At 54.8% G+C, this 21548-nt stretch overlaps 1 protein-coding gene across 1 annotated transcript; it reads right to left on the bottom strand.

Moving 5' to 3' along the window:
- BAIAP2L2 (BAI1 associated protein 2 like 2) lies at positions 28-21090 on the bottom strand. The gene is made up of 14 exons (XM_003126055.6): positions 20856-21090; positions 19508-19583; positions 18564-18650; positions 18113-18174; positions 12103-12174; positions 11776-11892; positions 11486-11632; positions 3548-3700; positions 3124-3232; positions 2731-2956; positions 1708-1866; positions 1178-1385; positions 712-755; positions 28-518 (listed from the first exon to the last, which is right to left on the bottom strand). Exons 1-14 carry the CDS (start codon positions 20904-20906, stop codon positions 443-445), a joined length of 1587 nt encoding a protein of 528 aa, XP_003126103.5. The 5' UTR covers positions 20907-21090; the 3' UTR covers positions 28-442.

The following is a 21548-nucleotide window of genomic DNA, read 5'->3' as shown; positions in this document are numbered from 1 at the left end:
CAAATCAGACTCCGCCAGTCCTGCCGCCGCCGTCATATCTCACTTGCTTTATTTCTCACTGTTTACAAAAATTAAACAGGGGGACGTGTGCGGGGCAGGGGAGGGGGCGTGTAAGGGACTCCTCCCCACTGGGACACAGAAGGAGGAAAGAGGGTGGGGGACACGAGGTGGGCCCCCCAGGGAGAGTCTGGGGCTCCTTGGAGTGGGGAGAAATGGCTCTGTCCCCCAATTCCACCTGCTTTATTTGGAAGGCCCCAGACCCCAGGCCAGCGCCCTTGGAACTTCTCAGGCCGGGGCGTGGTTTGTGGAAGGGCAGCCACCTCCCGGATCGGGGCCCTGGCTTCTTGGATCCACTGCTGCTGCTTCTGCTGCCGCCAGCTCTGGGCAGCCCTTGGGCAGGTGTGCAGGAGACGACCTCAGACCCCTGGTGGAGGATGGCGCCTCAGCGGATAAGGGGCGCTGAGCGGTCGTTGGTGACAGTGGGACGCAGCTTTACGGTGGCGAAGGGGTTCGTGCCCCTGTGGGGAGAGAGGTGCGGGTGAGGAGGTCCGGGTTCACAGCTGCCTGTGGACCCAGGGAAGGCAGCTGGGCATCCGGGTCAGGTGTCCAACCCTACCTCCTGCCCCCATCGGGTCATCTCCCCTCACACCTAATTGTCCCCCCCACCCCCAGCCCTCTGTTGCCCCCTCTGACCCTCGCTGGAGGACTCACCGAGGGAAGAGCTCTGGGGGTTGCTGCTCCCAGGACGTAAGTTTCTGCAGTGAGGATGGATGGAGGGCCAGGTTTAGGGGGGAAGAAGCAAGTGAGCCCCCACCCCTCCCACTTCCCATTCCAGCGGGGCAGAGGACTGGACCAGAGGTCCCCGCAGTGGCTTCTGGGAAATGAAGTCCAGTGTTCCGAAACCCAAAATGGGTTTTGGGTTTCAGACTTGAGGAGCCTCTGGGCCAGAGAAGCATCTCCCTGTGCTAACACCGCCCCACCCCCGGGGAGGCCTTTCCCAGTGTTCCCAGCAGGGCTCCCAGGCTCCCCCAGCAGAAGGCTTTCTCTCCATCCTCCACCCCAGACTCGGAAGCCCATCCTGCCCCTCTGTGAACAGGCAGGGAAGGTTACCTGGTCTCCGGTCCCCCTGCCCACTGGACCACCCCAGGGGTGAGGGCGGGCTGGGGGAGGGGCTCACCTTGCCATCACTGGCCGCCCCCATGCTGCCCATGCTACCTCGGCGGCTGCCAGGCAGGGGTGTAGGTACGGGGCTGGGGGTGCGGCTCGGGACCCCGCTGGGGGTTCGGGAGCGGGACTGGCCATCCCAGTACTCGGAGGGTGCTGTGGAGTTACCCGGCCGGTCCAGGAGGTCATCAAGGCTTTGGCTGCCCCGGAGCGGGTAGGACCTGATTCCAGAGAAAGGAGGAAAGCAGGTCAGGGGGCAGGCCCCGCTGCATCCGACCCCATCTGCTGCCCAGAGCATCCTACATCCTTCTCCCCTGCCCCTGGGTGAAAGGAGACTGCTGGCTTGAAGGCAGTCTTGAGACTCAGAGGCAGAGGAATGGACACAGTGACCTTCACATGTAGAGAGGTGGGAGCGCCCTTTTTCCAGGGGCCTAAGGGTGCTGGGCTCACTCAGGACGGCAGCTCACAGATGCCCTCCCTGGTGGGTGGGACCACCCCCCACTGGTGTCCCCACCCCTGCCCCACCTCTGACCGCAGCGGTACCTGGAAGGCAGCGCATTCATAGGGCTCACGGGGTTCGTGGAGGCAACGGGGTTCACAGCGTTCATGGGCTTCATGGAGGTCACGGGGTTCAAAGGTTTCATGGGATTCATGGGCAGTTCTTCCAGAGGCTTCACATAGGCCTCGGGGAACCAGCCGCTCCTGGGGGGTGGAAAGAGAGGGTCCCATGAACAAGAGGCCCAACAACACTGGTGGTCAAAGTAACACCAGTAGGAGGAGGAGACGATTACTGGGCACTGCTGTGTGCCAGGCCTGCCTTGCAGGGTAACTCATTTCATCCTCTGAAGAAGGTCTTTCTCGACCTTCAAAGCCACCTGTCTAGCCTCAGGTCCCACCAGGGGCTGGGGCACCTTAGGAGGAATTGGAGATGCTGACTGTAAGGAGGTGAGCACACTCAGCCTGCAAGGTCCCGGGGCCACCTCCTTCCTGGCCATTCCCTCCAGCAGAGCTTGGCTCTTTTTTTTTTTAAGGGCTGCACCCACGGCATATGGAAGTTCCCGTGCCAGGGGGTCGAATTAGAGCTGCATCTGCAACCTACACCACAGCTGACGGCAATGCCAGATCCTTAACCACTGAGCAAAGCCAGGGATGCATCCTCATGGATCCTAGTTGGGTTCATTACCACTAAGCCACGACGGGAACTCCAGAGCTTGGCTGACTCTTTCAGGGTAGAGAGGAAGCTGCCTCCTCCCTCGGTGTAAGGCACACAGTAGGTGCTCAAGCCATAGGGTTTCTGTGATGCTCCCACTTGTGAGAGAAGCTTCCCAGTCCCCACCCTCTGCCACCCTCTCAAGGGTCCCTACCCTGAACTTAATAAACAGGCTCTTTCTGCCCTAGCTGAATGGATGAGGAAACGGGGGTGGGACGAGGAGGGGGATAGTAAAGGGGGAGAGTTGTCCGAGGCCCCAAGGGCAGCCTCCGTCCTGGGAGACTCTGTCGGAGCTGGAACCCCGGGTCTGCCCACCTTCCTTGCAACCCACCCTGCGCCCCGAGGCTCCCACTCACGTGGATGAGCCCTCCAGCTTGCCATAGAGCCAGCCGTTCTGGGCCTCCGGCACCAGCACCTCCACCACGTCTCCGGCCGAGAAGCGCAGCAGCGTGTGGTTGGCACCCTCCGAGTGGGAGACCAGGGCGCGGACCCTCCGGGCGCCGCCGCCGCCGCCCCCGCCGCCCGGGCGCTCGCCAAAAGAGTTGGAGCGCGAGCGCTGGGTGCTGCTGCCGTAGAGCGAGGCTGCCGAAGGGCGGGAGAGCGGCGCGGCACGTGGGTGGGAAGTTCTCCCTCGCGTCTACCCTCGATCCCTCCTGCTGCAGCGCAACCTCGGTTCCTCTTTCCGGCCCTGGGTCCCCAGCCTGGGTCCCGGGCCCTCCCCCTGCGCTCCGGGGGCCAAGGGTACTCACAGGCGGACGGCGTCCGCGGCAGGGACCTCGCCTCGGTGGGCTCGGGGCCGTAGGAGCCGGAGCCGTGCCGGCTGCGGGGGGAGCCGAACTCTCCCAGGGGCCGCTGGGGCTGCGGGGGGAGACGGGCAGGGGAGGGTGGGGCGGGGAGGGGCGGGGCCGCGGCGCCCTAGTCCCGCCCCCACCCCCAGTCCCAGGCGTCGGCGTAGGGGTTCTCGGGTCGCCGGCCGAGCCACCACGGGGGCGCCGAGGCCGCTCGGGGGCGGGAGGGCCGGCCGAGGGGCGCCGGGTAGCACGGGAGCCTCGGGGGGAGGAGGCTCCAGACCGAGGGCCTCAAGCCCCAGGGCCCCGCGGAGGGTCCCGGGGGCGGTGGGGGCGCGAACGGCGGCGGGGGCACGAACGGCGGCGGGGCCGCCCAGGGCCTCACCATGTCCAGGCGGGTGGGCGTCAGGCGGCCCGAGGGGTAGGGCGGCCCCAGCACGGGGCCCAGCAGGCCCGGGGAGTGGGCACGCGACGGGCTGCGGCTGGCCTCCGACTGCTCCTTCCACAGCAGCACCCGGTTCTGGAGCATCCCCCGCGCCTGGACGGATGGGGACGCAGGGGTCAGGCAGATCCGAGCAGCCCCTAGAATCCTAGATGCTCTAAAGTGGCACCCTAGACCTGGGAACTCCAGCCCTGTAAGCTGAGGATGACCGGAGTTTCTAGCTGGAAGCAACCAGTGAACGCTGTGGTCACTTTGGGTTCACCCACGGTCCAACCCTACCCCCTCTTTTGCCAAAGGCCCCTCCCTCGTTTTCCGGGAGGAGCTTCCCTGACCCCTCTCTCAGTCTGCATGCTTTGAACAGGGCTGAGGCACTGTCTGATACAGGGGCAGCAGTACAATCCAGGTCTGGCCACACTGGTTACTCCATCCTCCTGGCTACAGAGATGGAGTTAGGGATGGCTGGGCTCCTACTTGAAAACTGTGACCGAAGAACCCAACCCCAATATCTACCCTGGAATATTCTGGAATATATATATTCTTTCACCTCATGGGGTTTGCTAAGTAGAGAGAGTGAAGCCAACACTGGAAACTACAACTAAGCAACAGACAGTGACAGACTTTGGATGACATCTTGTGTGCTCCTGGATCCAACTGTACCTGAAACCCATGAACTTTCCAGTGACTAAAATAATAAATACCTTTTCTGCTTCAGCCAGTCTGAGTAGTTTTCTAAAAGAAGCACTGCAAATGGTTTTTCCAGTCTTTCCCTTTGGTCTATCTAAGCATTCCTTTTCTAGTACCCCCGTGCATGGGCATCTAACTCTGCTTGAATACTTTCAAGGTCAGGAAACACCGACCACATGATCCATAACCACTTGGAGTGGGAGGGCTTTAAGTCTTAGATCTGCTGTGTGTATTACCAAGTTTTAAATTTTTTGTATTTTATGATGCTTTGACATCCTGGGGCCTCAGTAATTCTGAAAAGACTGACCCTCTCAGGGCTAGAGGATTCCTAGAGATAGTAAACAGTTTGCCCCCAGCACACTGTTCACATGCAAACCAACCAATCCAAAACCCATATCGCCAACCTCTTCCATCTAACTCACACACCAAGCTGCTATTTCCTCTGCCCTAAATCACCCGAGCCAAGTTCAAGATGACTAGAGACAACGCCTATAGCCCAGAGTCCACTGAAAGTATTTAAACCATTCAGTCTTAGACTTGCTTAAACTTGCCTACACGGCTTTGCCAGTCCCTTCCCATGGAAACCATAAAGAAGGTTCTGGGCCGGGCTCTCCCCTGGCTCCTTCTGCCTCTTGACCAACCGCTGGTGCTACCCTCATGTGACCCTGCATGGCACGGTGTGACCGTTTCTCTTGGGACCTGTGAGATGGAATAAAACTTCTTTCAGTGTCATTGACCTCTCCGTGTTGTCACTCAGGTCATCGCAGGGACAATCAGAACACTCTGCTCTCCAACCATAAACGTCTCTCCATTCAAACATCGGCTCCGTCAAGGCCAAGTCCAGGACTTTGACTTTAGGAATAATATAAGCTTCCTTTTTTGAGCATTTACTCTGTTCCAGGCCTAGTGTTAAAGGCTTTACTTGCATTATCTCCCCAATAGTCCCAGGAAGTAGGTGCGACTATTATTTCTATTTTATAGAAGATGCTGCTGAGGGTCAGAGCAGTGAATGACTGGCTCAAGGTCTCACGTCCAGGAAGTAAGCAGCGGAGTGGCCTGTACCAGTCGATTCTGAAGAAGCCTCCTGGGATTGTACTTTTTTTTTTTTGTCTTTTTGCTATTTCTTTGGGCCGCTCCCACGGCATATGGAGGTTCCCAGGCTAGGGGTCGAAACAGAGCTGTAGCCACTGGCCTACGCCAGAGCCACAGCAACTCGGGATCCGAGCCACGTCTGCAACCTACACCACAGCTCACGGCAACGCCAGATCGTTAACCCACTGAGCAAGGGCAGGGACCGAACCCGCAACCTCATGGTTCCTAGTCGGATTCGTTAACCACTGCGCCACGACGGGAACTCCGGGATTGTACTTTTTGATGGTTTTTCCTTTCACTCTGCTGCAAATGTCATCATGCTCTCAGGCAGCGACACTGAAAGGCTCAGAGCTGCAAGTCACAAGAGCGACTCGTCCAGCTGGTCACCAGGTGGACACCTCCTCTGGTCCCGTGCATCATTAATTAGCAAAACAGAGACAAAACTCCAGAGGCAGTAAGCAAAGTGAGACCATTAGGTTTGGCTTACCATATTTTAAAAAAGAGTTTTTGTCCAGTTTGAGAGCACTGCCAGGGTGCTGGGGGTTCTCGGAGGAATGGCCTCCACACAGAGTCCCAGCCTGGGTGGCAGTCAGCTTCGCTAGCTCCCCTCAGCCCTGTATTTCGGTGGTATAGCCAGTGGTTGGGGAAAACATCAGACGGGAATTCAAAACCATGCAGGAGACTATGGGAGGATTCAGAAAAATATTTATGGAGTGAAAAGCCATTCTAAGGATGATGCAACCCCCTAAGCTATCAAAAAAGGATACATTTGACTAAACAAAAATTATTTTTGGAGTTCCTGTCATGGCTCAGTGGATACTAATCTGACTAGTATCCAGGAGGTGGCAGGTTCGATCCCTGGCATCGCTCAGTGGGTTAAGGATCTGGTGTTGCCTTGAGCTGTGGTGTAGGTCACAGATACAGCTCAGATCTGGCATTGCTGTGGTTGTGGCGTAGGCCCGCGGCTACAGCTTCAATTCGACCCATAGCCTGGGACCCTCCATATGCCACAGGTGTGGCCCTAAAAAGACAAAAAAAAAAATTATTTTTTGGCCATGTCTGTGGCATGTGCAAGTCCCTGGGTCAGCAATCAAACCCACATCACAGCTGTAACCAGAGCTACAGCATCAATGACACTGGATCCTCAACTCCCCGGGCCACGAGGGAACTCCAAAAGTAATTTTTTTTTTTAGGGCCACCCCCAAGGCACATACAGCTTCCAAGGCTAGGGGTTGAATCAGAGCTACAGCTGCCAGCCTACACCACAGCCATAGCAACTCGGGATCCGAGAGAGTCTGCAACCTAAACCACAGCTCATGGCAATGTTGGCTCCCCAACCCACTGAGCGAGGCCAGGGATTGAACCCTTATCCTCATGGATACTAGCTAGATTCATTTCCACTGCACCACAACGGGAACTCCCCAAAGAGAAAATTTTTTTAACATGTTAACACTTATGGTCAAAACACACAAGAAAAGATGTGTAGCATCACTAATAATTAGGGAATTGCAAATCAAACTATAATGAGGTATCACTTCATACCAGTCAGAATGGCCATCATCAAAAAGCCTACAAACAGTTAATGCTGGAAAGGGTGCAGAGCAAAGGGAACCCTCCTACACTCTTGGTGAGAATGTAAACTGGTACAGCTACTATGGAAAACAGTACGGAAGTGCCTTAAAAAACTAAAAACAGAACTACCATAGATCCAGCAATCCCACTCCTGGGCATCTATCTGGAGAAAACCATAATTGGAAAAGATACATGCACCCCAATGTTCAGTGCAGCACTATTTGCAGTAGTCAAGACATGGAAGCCACCTAAATGTCCATGAACAGATGAATGGATAAAGAAGATGTGGTACATATGTACAATGGAATAGTACTTAGGCATAAAAAAGAAAGAAGTAATGCTATTTGCAATGACATGGATTGACCTAGAGATTACCATACTAAGTGAAGTCAGAGAAAGACAAACATCATATGGTATCACTTATATGTGGAATCTTTTTTTTTTTTTTTTTTTTTTTTGCTTTTTAGGGCTGCACTCGCGGCATATGGAGGTTCCCAGGCGATGGGTCAAATTGGAGCTGTAGCCACCAGCCTAGGCCACAGCTGCAGCAACACTAGATCCGAACCACATCTGTGACCTACGCCACAGCTCACGGCAATGCCAGATCCTTAACCCATTGAGTGAGGCCAGGGATTGAACCTGCAACCTCATGGTTCCTAGTCGGATTCGTTTCCACTGCGCCACAACAGGAACTCCCTATATGTGGGATCTTTTAAAAAATGATACAAATGAACTCATTTACAAAACAGAAATAGACATAGACTTCAAAAGCAAACTTATGGTTACCCAAGGGGGAAGGTGGCGTGGGAGGGATGGATTGGCAGTTCAGGACTGGCATATGCACACTATTGTATGTGGAAGAGATGGTTGACAGGGACCTGCTGTCTAGCACAGAGAACTCTACTCAACATTCCCGGCCCATTATATGGGAAAAGAATCTGAAAGAGAATGGATATGCGTACGTCTAACTGAATCACTTTGCTGTACAAGAGAAATTATTACAACATTATAAATCAACTATTCTTCAAGAAAACTTTAAAAAAAATGGAAAAAATGTCAAAACTTACAATAAGCAAGATCAAATGACAAAAGCCAAACTGGGAAAATAGTCTCAACTCATCCCCAAGAAAGGGCTAATTTCAGTAACATATACAGAGGTTCTACAAATGCATAAGCAAAATGGAGGAAAAGATTCTGGAAAGGAAATTGAATGGCTCTGAAACACGAAAAGATGTCAATCTCACAAGACAAGTGTAAAAACTACACTGAGATACCATTTTTTACCTCCTCCCTCCACCCCCGCTTTTTAGGGCTGCACTCTCAGCATATGGAAGTTCCCTGGCTAGGGGTCAAATCAGAGCTATAGCTGCCAGCCTACACTGCAGCCAGAGCAATACCAGATCCGAGCCACATCTGTGACCTACACCGCAGCTCACAGCAAAGCTGGATCCTTAACCCACTGAGCGGGGCCAGGAATCGAACACTCAACCTTGCGGACATTAGTCGGGTTCATTACCACCGAGCCACAACGGGAACTCCTCTTTTTTACCTTTCTGATTAGCAAAGATGAAAAAGTTTCCTCACACACTGTTGTCAAGGAAACACGGGAATCTCTGCTATTGCCGATGGAAGTGTGCATTGCTGCAAGCAGTGCTTATCTCCCTGGACTCTCCAGTCCCATTTCTCGAGACTTATCCTAGAGATACACTTGCACAACTTGCAAAACCCAGAGAAGCTGACGGTGAGGTAGACCCCTCCATTCTCCTGTGCCCCTACATGTGCCAGCAACACTGCCTGAGCCCCTGCAATTCAACTCAACCCAGAGTGGGAACAGAACCACGAGGAGACAAAGGAAAGAAACGAGACATCCTAGAGGACCCAGTGGATACTGAGGAGAACCCAGCAAACCACCCGGACAACTGAGAGAAGGGGGTGACAAGCTTCACGGGAGTTGATAAAGGTACTTACTGCCAAAGAGCTTCTTACCCAGACAAAGCATGCTATTTTTTGGGGGGGGGGCGCTGCTGTGGTGTGCAGCAGGTTGATGTGGGATCTCAGTTCCCAGACCAGGGATTGAACCTGGGATGCAGCAGTGAATACACTGAGTCCTAACCACTAGACCACCAGGGAACTCCCCAAGCACGACTGTCAGATTTAAAATTGAAAAACGAACTAGAGAGAGGACAGTTCTCTTGCAAACAGAATCAGCAGCCTGTAGGTCAAAGGGGGAGAAATATCTCAAAATACAGAGCAAGAATAAATGAATGGTGAGGGAGAAGGTGGTTATAAATGTGAAGGTTCAAATGACTGGAGTTCCAGGAGAAAAAGAAATGATGGCAGAGAGAGAACAACTGAAGAAACAGAAGAGGAAAGAGCTCCCCGGATCTGAAGAAAGATTTGAACCCGCAAGCTGAAGGGGCATCGACCCAGAGCTCAGTTAGGTGGTTCCCGGACAAGTTCCTGAGTTCCAAGGACGCAAAGAAAATCTCCAAGCATCCACAGAGAAAGAGCCAGTTATTTCAAAGGGAAAGGAGACAGGCCAGCACCTGACTTAGCATTGACAACACACAGCACTAGAAATCAGGGGCAAATCCTCTTGAACCACAAGAGAAAAGAGCCTGAAGCTCTGGAGTCCTTCGACCGGCCACTACACCCCTCCTCACCAGTGAGGGTTAAAGTGAGACATTCGCAGAGATGCAAGGACTCAGATAGTGTATCTGCAGAAAATACTTATGCAAGTTCTCCAGCCACACCAATGAATCAAAACAGAAACGTCAAGATAGTGGGAGGTGAAAAGGATTGAAAATAGTGGTAAGCAGTGGATCTGATCATATGTGCAGTGAAATGTTCGTGGAGGATCGTGGAGCACCGGCGATGGTCATATATGTAATCTAAGCACAAATTCTTGAAATAGAAGGGCTATCCTGCCAAAAATGACTACTGAAGGTCTGGAACTAAAAAATCCCCAAGTTTCTTAGCAAAACCAAGAAGCAGGGGTTAGGAAGGATGAGAGGAGGCGTAAAGACTTTGCAAGCCTCATCTTAGAGTACCAGGGAGGGCAGGAATAGCTTCAATATTATGGAGAGACGGGAGCCATGGACCAAGGCGGGGGGCGGTATTTTTTGAAAAAGATAGTAGACAAACATATGTGATTTTGAAGGTCACAGAGTGAGGCTATCCTGAGCTGAGATGAAAAGAACAGTAGAATTTCCGAATTAATACAGTGGAGATGGATGTGGAATTAATTAAACAAATCTCAACTAAAATTGGAGCAGGGACAGGCCCCTAGGGGGAGCTCTCATGCCCTGCCAGGCATCTTTGACTATTCCAAGGAGAAAGAGACGCAAGGCTTCATTTCTTACGGGAGGGTGTTGCCTACTTTACCATCCGGCAGCCGCGGACTATTTCTCCCTCCAACCCCCATCCCTGTGAAAGCCCAGCCAATCAGACTGCCCCAGCTCAACCAATGAGAAACCTCCATATTTTGGACTTCCGGCTTCCTCCAATGGACTTTTTGGTTATTACAGCCCCTCCCCACTACCCTCTCTTCCCCATAAAAGGAAGCCCTCCAACTTTGTTCTCTGGGTTTGCCCATGGTCTGAGACGGTTAGCATATTCTGAATTGCAATTCCTTTGCCTTTTCCTGAATAAACTTGCTTTTGTTGGTAAAATTACTGGCTATTGTATTATTAAAGTTGACCGGGAAATGCACAGTTCAGCTGACAAGAACAATAATGGGAGAAAAAGAGATGATAAAGTAAATATAGTTAATCAAGTTATTCAGAAAGAATAAAGAAGGTATATTAGTTATTACGTTAAACGAGAATGGACTGAATTCTTTTACTGGTAGACGCAGATTGTCAGACGGGTCAAAAATAAAAACTGAGCTATATCTTTGTAACAAAACATTTAAAAGATACGAAAAGAGCAAGTAGGAAGCGCAATATTAATGTCAGATAATGTGGAATTAAAAATATCAGACTGCTGTAAACCAACTATAATGGAGAAGATAAAAATCATTAAAAAATCAGACTGGTTTTTGAGCGATATTAAATAAGTAAATCCAATATTTACAGAGAAGGTATAATAGTCCAGGCACAAACCCCATAGCAGCTAAAGGCAGAAAGTGAAATCCATTATAAACACGATTGTCTAGCGGACTGAACAAAGCAAGAGCATAGAAGATTTAAATAATATAAAATTAATAGACAATAATTGAGTAAACCTACGAGTTAATCATTTCGTGAATCGGGACTGTATGTAAAGAATGAAAAAGTAAATGGTTCACACTTAAATGAATAAATGCATGAGCTAGTTAATGAATGTGAGAATTAAAAAAATCATAGCTCAACAAATGAATGACTATCTGATGACACAAATAAACACAGAAACCAATTAAGAAAGAAATCGATGGAGAGAGAAAATAAATACCTACATAGTGGAAGAAGGGAAAAGGGAGGCCGGGAGGGGCGTTCCTGGGCGCAGCCCCTAGAGGGCGCCATCAGCCGCCCCCCATCCCCAGCCCCAGCTCACCCGGCCAAAAAACTGCAGGAAGGTGTTGGAAAGCAGCAGGTGCTTCTCGGCCAGGAAGCGATAGCGCCGCTTCTCTTCCAGTTCAGCTGCCCGCTGACTCTCAGACACGAAGGCCTGCATCTGCGCATGCAGCCGGTTCACGCTCTCCTGGAGGAAAAGGGATTCTGGCTGGAGGCAGAGGGTGGGTCCCTCACCCCGCCCCCCGTCAGTGCCAGCTGTCTGAAGTCTCTCTCCTTCCTGAACCAGCCGCCTCCCTCTGGAGGCCTTCCCTGAGCGCCCAGCCCCTGCACCTTCATCTCCCGTGCGTTCTTGTCTCTCTTGCGCTCCATACGCCATAGCTCTGACATGCACTTCTCCAGGTTGGCGGCTCGGTGGCGGTACTCCATCTCGTAGTGCTGGCGGCTGTCCTTGGATGGGGTGAAGAGAGGACAAAGAGCTCAAGGCACGCGGCCCATGGGCCAGAGGGCTGCATGGGGGCAGGGAGCTCAGCTGGGAATATATATAACCTGGGGCCACCTAATGCCCAGCGCTGGCATCAGTGTGCCAGTGCATCACATGGGGAGAGACGGTCCTGCTAGTGATGGGCTTGGGGGGCCAGGATGGGTGGCCACACTCACTTTGATGAACTGCATGTCCAGCTTGGTGTTCTTCTCCATGTGCTGCAGCAGGTCTCCATGGAATGTCTGCACCTGTGTGGAGTGCAGGGTGGGGGTGATCAGGGCGGTACCATCATTCCCAGGCCCCGGTGTTCCTTGCATTGCCCGCTGCAATACACTGTTCACTGCATTCCTAACACCCAGGCACCTGCCCAGTCATTAGAGAAATGGGTATAATAAGAACACCGGGTTGCAGGGAGGATTAAATAGTTAAACATACACAACACACCCTCCATAAATGTGTCGACATCTTCTGGTTCTTAATCTCAGTCTGTGCCTTGATTATACCTGGAATTTCCCACCAGTCTTTAATTACCAGCCTCCCTGCCCCCTCTGCCAGGAGGCCTTCCTGACTCCCCAGGCAGAGTCCATCGCTCTCTCATTTTGTTTCTGGAATGTGTACAATGTGGTTCTTCACTGTTCATTCCTCTGACCAAAAGACAGAATTTCTTGCCCGGCCCCCGGTCATAGCCCCTTTCTACGAGGAGGGGGCCACTGTGGGCACAAACCACATCTGCCCCACCTCTGTGTCCCGGGAACCGTGGGCAGGGCCTGTTGAGGCCTTCGCTGGGGTGGCAGGTCCCTGTGACAGATGAGAAGGGGGTGGCTGACCACCTGGGTGACCAGGAGGTCCAGGGAGGCTGCTGAGCCCAGGCTTGGAAGAGCTCTGTTCTACTAGCTCTGGTTCTGCCTTCAATTTGCCCTGTAACTTTGGACGAGTTGCTGCCCCTCTCTGAGCCTCAGTTTCCCCATCTGTAAAAGTATGACTACATGCTAAGGTCCAGCCTTAGACCCCAAGGAGCTTTGATTCCAAGGGTCTCGGTGGTCAGCTGGCACGTTCCCCTATGTCCCCTGTCAGTATTCCCCGGCTCACTCCGCATCGTTGGGGTCTTAGACCTAAATCTTCCAGCTGCCCTCTTTGCTTTCAGGTTCAGGCTGCACAGGAGCAAAGAGGAGCTCTCATTCCACTGCCACCCCTGGGGACCCTCCCACCTCTGCTCAGCTTCTCTGTCTGCACAGCCTTGGCAGCCCCTGCTCAAGGACCCTCAGTGGATCCTGCATCCTGCCTCAGGGGTCCCCATGCTATGCTGTGGGAGCTCCATCCCTCAGGAAAAGGAATGCTAGTCATCAGGAAAGAGCACTAAATGGCAAAAGTTCAGAGTTTCCATTGCAGCGCAGTGGGTTAAAAATCTGACTGCAGTGGCTCGGATCACTGTGGAGATGTGGGTTCGATTCCCAGCCTGGTCCAATGGGTTAAAAGGATCCAGGGTTGCCACAGGTGCAGTGCAGGTCTCAGCTGTGGCTTGAATTCAATCCCTGGCCCCGGAATTTCCATGTGCCATGGGTGTGGCCATAAAAAATATTATAAAAGTTTTAAATTGTAACTTTTTCTTGCACAGACGTTTCTGAAACCTTGCTAACTGCTGGTCTATAAGGGAGCTTGTGTGTGGCCTCCTCAAGACTGACCTGGCCTTAAAACCCTGAGTGTGGCTGCCAATGTGTGTGTGAGGGGAGGAGGGGGCGTGCAGGGCAGGGGGGACTGGTGATAGGAGCCACTCGGAGTCCCTAATTCTGCCCAGGGGGGGCCCATTTCTGCTGGATCCAGGCAGTAAGGAAGTGAGCCTTCCAGACCTGCACCAGTGGGACGCCCAGTTGAGAATTTCTGCTTGAACACAAAACGTCTATCCCTGAAAATCCCCACATCCTGCAACATTGCCCAATATAAACAGCAGGGCTTATGTGAGATGTGGGGTTGGGGCTGACCCTCAAAATCCAGGCTTGGCAACCAGAGCGCTAGTAGAAACAGTGGGTGGTGGAGTTCCCGTCGTGGCTCAGTGGTTAACAAATCCGACTAGGAACCATGAGGTTGTGGGTTCAATCCCTGGCCTTGCTCAGTGGGTTAAGGATCCGGTTTTGCCATGGTGTAGGTTGCAGACGTGGCTCGGATCCCGCATTTCTGTGGCTCTGGCGTAGGCCAGTAGCTATAGCTCTGATTAAACCCCTAGTCTGGGAAGCTCCATACGCCGTGGGAGCGGCCTTAGAAAAGGCAAAAAAAAAAAAAAAAAAAGGAAAGAAAAAGAAAGGGGCGGAGGGGAATCAGTGGATTAAGAGAATCAAAGACATATTTAAAAAGAGAGAGACAGAGCAAGAGAAACTCTAGTGTCTAGGGACATATGATGGGGTGATCATTTATGAAGAAACACAAGGCAGCGTTGGACCAGTGGTCACTTTTGGAGGATGAGAGGGTCTATGGTTTTTTTTTTTTGTTGTTGTTGTTGTTGCTATTTCTTGGGCCGCTCCCTCGGCATATGGAGGTTCCCACGCTAGGGGTTGAATCGGAGCTGTAGCCACCGGCCTACGCCAGAGCCACAGCAACGCGGGATCCGAGCCGCATCTGCAACCTACACCACAGCTCATGGCAACGCCGGATCGTTAACCCACTGAGCAAGGGCAGGGACCGAACCCGCAACCTCATGGTTCCTAGTCGGATTCGTTAACCACTGCGCCACGACGGGAACTCCGGGTCTATGGTTTGATGCGGGCACGTGGCAAGGCTTCAGGGAGGCTGGCAAAGCTCTTAACCTGGGTGGGAGTTTCAAAGGTGGTTTGCCTTGGAGTTCCCGCTGTGGCACGGTGGGTTAAGAACCTGACTGCTGTGGCTGGGGTCGCTTGGAGGTGCGGGTTCCATCCCTGGTCAGGTGCAGTGGGTTAAAGGATCCGGCATTGCTGCAGCTGTGGCGTGTGTCACAGCTGCAGCTCAGATTCAATCCCTGGCCAGGGATCTTCCATATGCCTCGGCTGCAGCCATAAAAAACAACAGCCACCACAGAGGTGGTTGGCTTATAATGATTCATCAGCAATTCACTAATATGGTGTTAGTTCACAATGAAAAAAGGTTTGGTTTTTAAAAATCAAACCCGAGTCAGATCCTGTCATTTCTTTTTGTTTGTTTTTTGTCTTTTCCAGGGCCACACCCGCAGCATATGGAGGTTCCCAGGCTAGGGGTCGAATCGAAGCTGTTGCTGTCGGCCTACGCCAGAGCCACAGCAACACGGGATCCGAGCCGGTCTGCGACCTACACCACAGCTCACAGCAACACTGGATCCTCAACCCACTGAGCAAGGCCAGGGATTGAACCCACAACCTCATGGTTCCTAGTCGGATTCGTTAACCACTGAGCCACGACGGGAACTCCAAGATCCTATCGTTTCTTTATTCAACACACTGAGGCATGGCCGGCATCACCTCGGTGGCCGCAGGATCCAGGCCCTGTTAGCAGCTGGTCATCGCTGTGCTGGTCCTCGCTGCCTCCGCTCCGGCCACACGGGGCCTCAAGCCTTCCCACGTGCCGATCCCTCTGCCCAGAACACTCCTCCCGCAGATGTCTCCCTAGGAACTCCAAGGCAAACCACCTTTGAAACTCCCACCCGGGTTAAGAGCTTTGCCAGCCTCCCTGAAGGCTTTCCGTGTGCCCCCATCAAATCATAGACCGTCTCCCCACCCCACCTCCTTCAGGCCTCTTTGTCACCTTTTGGGACTATTTATCTGTTAAAAATTCCATCCCTGCAACACTTTCTCCCCCCAGCCCCGCCCGGCCGGCCCTTCCCCATTCTATTTTTCTCCTTAGCATATTTTGCATCTAACCTGTCATATATACACTCACATATCTGTCCTGGCTTTTCTTTTTCTTTTCTTTCTTTTTTTTTTTTTTTTAGGGCTGCACCTGCAGCTACCGGCCTATACCACATCAATACTGAATCTGAGCCACATTTGCGACCTATGCCAGCCGTTCAGGGCAACGCTGGATCCTTAACCCACTGAGTGAGCCCAGGGATCGAACCCACACCCTCATGGATACTAAACTGCAGATGCAACAGAAACTCCCATTTGTCTTGGTTTTTGTCTGACTCCCTCTTGGGGGTTGGGGCTACAGGGTTTTGCCTTCTGCAGCCCCAGTGCCCTCAGCAGTGCCTGGCACCTGGCAGCCTCTGGTGTGTTCAGCCCAGCATGGCTCTGGCCAAGGGCCTTGCCCTGTTGTCACAGCCAAGACACCAGTATCCAAAGAGGGCGGCTCTCCTTACAGAGCAGGCCTGGGTGACATTCCCCCGTCCAGCCCAGGTGTGCCACAAATGACGTGGCGAGCCATCAAACACAAGGAGAGGAAGTCACAGGCTGCCAGTGTGACCTGAGCCCCAAAACTCTCCACCCAAGCCCCAGGAGATGGCATGGGCTTAACACTATGACTTAAGGTGTCTTGGAGATGGGCCCAGGGCCATGGTTTTACCGAGTGGAGGTGGAGGTATCTTTTTTTCCTGATGAAACTGTTCCCCGTTTCAACATGGTAACTAAACTGATGAGTATTTTACGGTGTCTCCAAAGAGCACCCGGACCTGCAGAGTTTTCTCATATAACGCATTTGAGAAGCACACACTGTCATGATTAGTTGAAATTTCCTTGCGAACTTTCTAAGGCCCCTCACACCTGGCAGCACCCACCTCTCCCTATCTGCCCAGCTCCGGGTCTCCAGCTCCCGTCTGCAATGCCCACTTCTCTCTCTCTTTTTTTTGTCTTTTTGCCATTTCTTGGGCCGCTCCCGCGGCATATGGAGGTTCCCAGGCTAGGGGTCCAATCAGAGCTGTAGCCGACGGCCTACACCAGAGCCACAGCAACTCGGGATCCGAGCCGCGTCTGCAACCTACACCACAGCTCACGGCAACGCCGGATGGTTAACCCACTGAGCAAGGGCAGGGACCGAACCTGCAACCTCATGGTTCCTAGTCGGATTCGTTAACCACTTCGCCACGACGGGAACTCCTGCAATGCCCACTTCTGTGCATGCTCAGCCACAGCACCCTCTCCTCTCCTTCTGGCTCAGCTTTTCAAAGCTCCCTTTTCAAAGCTTAATTTTTCCTTCCATAGACAGTGAAGCCTTAATTGGTGCCAGGTCCCCGTCCCAGGTCTGGGAGCTACAGAAAGAAGACCACGTCCCAGCCTTGGCATGGCCCCCAGTCTGGGCAGGGATAGAGACAGGGGTAAATTCTACTTCTATTTATCATAGCTGAGGAATGCAGAGGGCTGCTGGCCCTTATTAACTCACTGAATCCTCATGAGAATCTTACATGGCAGTTATTACAATTCTCTCCACTTCACAGACAGATAAACTGAGGCACAGAGAGGTTAAGTAGCTTGTCCAAGGTCACAAAGCCAGTAACTGGTGCATCCGAGCTTTGAACCCAGGTGCTCTGGTTTTCTTCACCACCGCTTGCTAAGGACAGACAGAAACATCTGCTGGGGTCCTGAGGCGGGAGAGACCGAATTCGCCCAGGAGTCAGGGGAGGCTTCCTGGAGGAGGTGGCCAGCAGGGGTGGGGGTGGGGCGTCCTCTGCTGAGAGAACAGTGTGACAGCAGCCCTCAGTGACATCAGACTGTGTCTGCAGAGGGCAGCTCTTCAGGGAGGCTGGGCTGTGATTGGGGCATCAGGGAGGCTGCTGGCTCAGCAGGGCCTGGAATCCCTTAGTACGCAGCAGGGTTGGGTTCTGTGGGTGGAAGGGCTTTCTCCTGGGCATGACAAGGTCAGATGACTGGCTGCTCCCCAGGACAGTGGAGGGAGGGGTGGGAGAGGAAGGTTGGGGACAGGGGCCTGGGCCTGATGCACCTGGGCGACATCCTTTCTCTTTCTGGCTCCTCCGCTTACCCTGGAATCTTGGGCGAGTGGCTACAGCCCTGAGACTCAGCTTCCTCCTCTGTCAAAGGGCCATAGACATGGCACCTGCCTCCCAGGGTGCTGGAGCTTAACAAGATGGGCAGGTGACTGTACCCAGCAGAACCTGGCCCTGGCAGGGGCCCCAAAGGACAGCTGCTGTTGCCATCTCCCCAAAGCCCTCTCTGAGAAAGGGTGTGGAGGTGGGGTCCCCGTCCTCCGTGAAATGCAGCCCGCTCTCCCGAGTGACCCCTCCAGGCTGAGACTCACCACCACCTCCAGGTCAGAGTTCAGGTGCCGCTGCGTGTCCGACATCTGCACCAGGATCTCACCTGGAGGCACCAAGAGCAGCGGCCTTAGTGGGGGGCGGGGGAGGGATCTGCCAGAAGCTGCCAGAAGGGCTTGCCTCAAGCTGGACTTGGGGACCAAAGTCCAGAGGTTTCCCGTCTGGCCCTGGGACTCTGGCTGGCAGCAGCTGTCACAGCTCTGGAGATGTCCTGCGGGGGACTGGGGGGAGGGGCACAGGCTCCCGAATGACACCGCAAGGCCTGTGCCTCTGGGGAGGGCTTCCTGGAAGAGGAAGCCTCTCTGGGACCTGAGAAGGGGGGAGGGCAGGCCCTGGGCCCAGACAACACGGGGAGGCCTGGGGCGGAGGCGGGGCTCGAGGGCTGTCCCGCAGGCCCAGGAGGGTGGCCGAGAGGCAAGAGAAGGGGTGCCTCACCCAGAATCTGCGAGGTGGAACTCTGCAGGGCCTGCTCCCCGATCTTCTGGATGGCGTTGAAGTACACCTCGGCCGCCTCGGACAGAGCTGCAGGGAGAGCGGGACGCGTCCGGCCCAGCCCCCTCCTCCGGGTGTCCCCCACCCGCAAGGCTGCTGCTTCCCATGAGAAGAGCGTGTGCAGGGGACACGGTGGGCTCTGGCACAGGCGTGTGTGAGAGGAAGGGGGCAGAGGCGGGAGGCGGGGACGGGGAGGGAGGAGAGGGAGGGGAGGGGAGGGGGCTCTCCCTGTGGGGGCGGGGCCTGGGGCAGCTGCACCCAGCACCCTGGCGCGGCTGTGTCTGTCGTGGGCGGGTCTGTGTGGCCCTCAGGAGGGCGTGGCCAGGTGTGTCGTGCGGCCAGGTATGTCCTACACCTGAGGCACAGGTGTAGAGACACGCGACGTGGGGGTGGGGATGGCGTGGGCTCAGATCGGTGGTGCGAGGACTTTGAAGTCCTAAAAGGGGAGGGGTTGGGTGACAGCTCAGGGTGCCTGGCTTGTCCATCCCGCAGAGGGCTGACTGTCCTCGGCTGATTGGAGCTGGTGGCCGGGGATGGATGGAGGAGGAAGTTGGGAAGAGGGGGAGCGGGTGGCTGTCGGCAGAGAGAGGGAGCCAGGGGCTCAGCTGGAGGTGTGTGGATGGCAGGGGGGTGCGGGGGTCAGGGTGAAGCTGGCGGTGCAGGGGTGGGCCTGGGTGTGGCAATGGGCTCACCGTGCAGCATCGGGGGGACACATCAAAGTGTGTGTAGCTGGGGTCCCGTGGGCCTGCAGGGCCTGGCCCTGGGTCTCTGGGAGCGCCTGGGGTTCTCAGCCTCAGCATGAGGGTGAGTGAGGGGGGTGGGAGTGTGTGGGGGTGAGAGCGTCTGGTGCGGGGTGCCAAGACTATGGGTGGGGGCGGGGCACTCACCGTGGAATGCCCGCAGGTAGTTGTTTCCCAGGTACACCAGGTTCTCCAGGGCGGGGTTGAACTGCTCCATGATACTCTGGAGTCCGAGCGGGGGTGGGGGGGCAGGAGAGGAAGAAGGGATGACGGGCAGAGGCAAGTCACGGGGCCTCAGGATCAGGGTGCCCCCCCCGCCCCGTGAGACACCTGACTCAGGGGGAGCCCACCCAGCCTCCCAGAATCACCCAGAATCCTGGCTCGGCTACAAGGGCCTCAGAGGCCAGGATCCAGGCCAGGGTCCCCTTGGCTCCCCACCTGCCCAGCGGGAACTTGCACTTGGAAGGTTCTCCTGCTCCCACTGGCTCAAGCCTGTGGTCTGTCACCGTGCCCACCTGAGCATGGCTCAGCTTTGCCCCAGGTCCAGGCCTTGCTGCCATGCTGGACTGGGCTGCCAACAGCCACCTCAAGGGCAAGGGCAGAGCTTGGCCTCCTCAAAGAAGGGCCCACTGGGGGCAAGGCTGTGGCTGGGTCACTTGGGCCACCCTGGGCCTTGGCCAGCTGGAGAGAACCTTGGGTGGTGGGCTTAGACTTGGGTCTCTCTTCCTTTTTTGGCCGTGCCCGTGGCATGCAGAAGTTGCCGGACCAGTGATCAAACCTGCTCCATAGCAGTGACCTGAACTGCTGCAGTGACAACCGGATCCTTAACCCACTGAGCCACAAGGGAACTCCAGACAGCTTAATTAATTATTTACCTAAGTAATTTTGGGCAGACTTGGGTCTTGATTCAAATCCCAGCAGCCCCACTTCCTCCCTGGGTGACTTTGAACAAGCTATTTAACCTCACTGGCCTCAGTTTTCTCATCTATCAAATGGGGTGAATATGTTCTACCCGATAGGTGGGGTGTTCTGAGGTCCCAGGGGAAAGGTCCTGCACACAGGAGGTGCTCAATAAATGTCTCTGGAGATTGCAGCCCCCCCTCTGAAGTGAGGGACCCAGAAACCAGAGAGAGAGAGAGAGACAAGGAGAGAGAGAGAGGAACTCCCCACTTCCGGCCCAGGTGGCTTTTCTGCCCCTGCCCCCAGCTAAGGCCACTCTGGGCCCGGCCCTGCTCTGTCCAGTGAGTGGGAGTTGGGGGCTTATGCTGCGTGTTATCTCAGCAGGCCTGTCACTCACTGGATGAACTTCTGTTCTGGGAGCCTTTGGCTGGGGCGGGGGCGGCCAACTTCTCCCCGGGATCCCCACCTCCACGCCCACCACGGCTCAGCCCAGCCTGGTTCTGAGCCTTCCTTCCTGTCCTCCAGAGCCAGCCGGCCTTCGAGCCCCGGGAGGTGGTACTCCGGTGCCCTGGGCCCGGGCCACACGCACACTCACCTTGTAGATGGCCATGGTGGACCTGTAGAACTGGTCCATCTCGGGGGCCATGGATGGATGCGCCTGGACGCAGAGCAGGAGGCTGGTGGTGCTGGCAGGGCTGGGAGCGCTGGGGTCTGTACTCTCCAATGCCCACGGCTCGGCGGGCAGTGGAGGAGGCTGCAGAGTGGGACCCGGAGATGGAGGGCCGGTCGAGGAGGAGGTGGCAGCTTAATTATTCACCAGCCAGGGATGTCAGAATGTGATCTGGGGCGTAACCAGACCCGGCAAGGAAGGCATCTTGTGACGCGGGCGGGTTCGTGTGACCTGCCCTTCAATTATTTACCCCTCTGAGCCTTGGACCCATGGGCATGTGTGGATGGCCACTCTCCTAGGCCATCTCCTCAAGGACAAGTCTTTCCCAGGCCGGCAGGGACCTCTGCCATCCCCCCTGCCTACATAGGGCAGTGCCCGCCCTATTGGACGCAAGCTGTGCCCTCCTGCAGCCCCCAGCCTCGGCACGGGGAACGCCCCCACAGCCCATTGCTGTTTTCAGGCTCCCTCCAACCTGAGCCCCTCAGACCTGCATCCCCAGGCTGAGGCTCCCACATCCGCTGCTGCCCTCCCAGTGCTGCTGCACGCTGGAGACGGGGCAGCACAAATGCTAGAGTTGCACAGAGCCAGGGGCACGCCTCGGCCCTGCTTACCTGCTGT

Source organism: Sus scrofa, chromosome 5, assembly GCF_000003025.6.
Source record: "Sus scrofa isolate TJ Tabasco breed Duroc chromosome 5, Sscrofa11.1, whole genome shotgun sequence".
Taxonomy (NCBI): domain Eukaryota; kingdom Metazoa; phylum Chordata; class Mammalia; order Artiodactyla; family Suidae; genus Sus; species Sus scrofa.
The sequence above is the reverse complement of the archived record's forward strand: the minus strand, read 5'-3'. Positions and strand labels throughout refer to the sequence as shown.

Excerpts from the sequence above, each read along its gene's own strand:
- BAIAP2L2 (XM_003126055.6), bottom strand. The coding sequence starts at position 20,906 with ATGGCCCCCGAGATGGACCAGTTCTACAGGTCCACCATGGCCATCTAC. Across the intron at positions 18,175-18,563 it reads TTCCACCTCGCAGATTCTGG|GTGAGATCCTGGTGCAGATG; the intron begins GTGAGGCACCCC and ends TGGTGCCTCCAG. Across the intron at positions 11,633-11,775 it reads AGAACGCACGGGAGATGAAG|GAGAGCGTGAACCGGCTGCA; the intron begins GTGCAGGGGCTG and ends CTTTTCCTCCAG.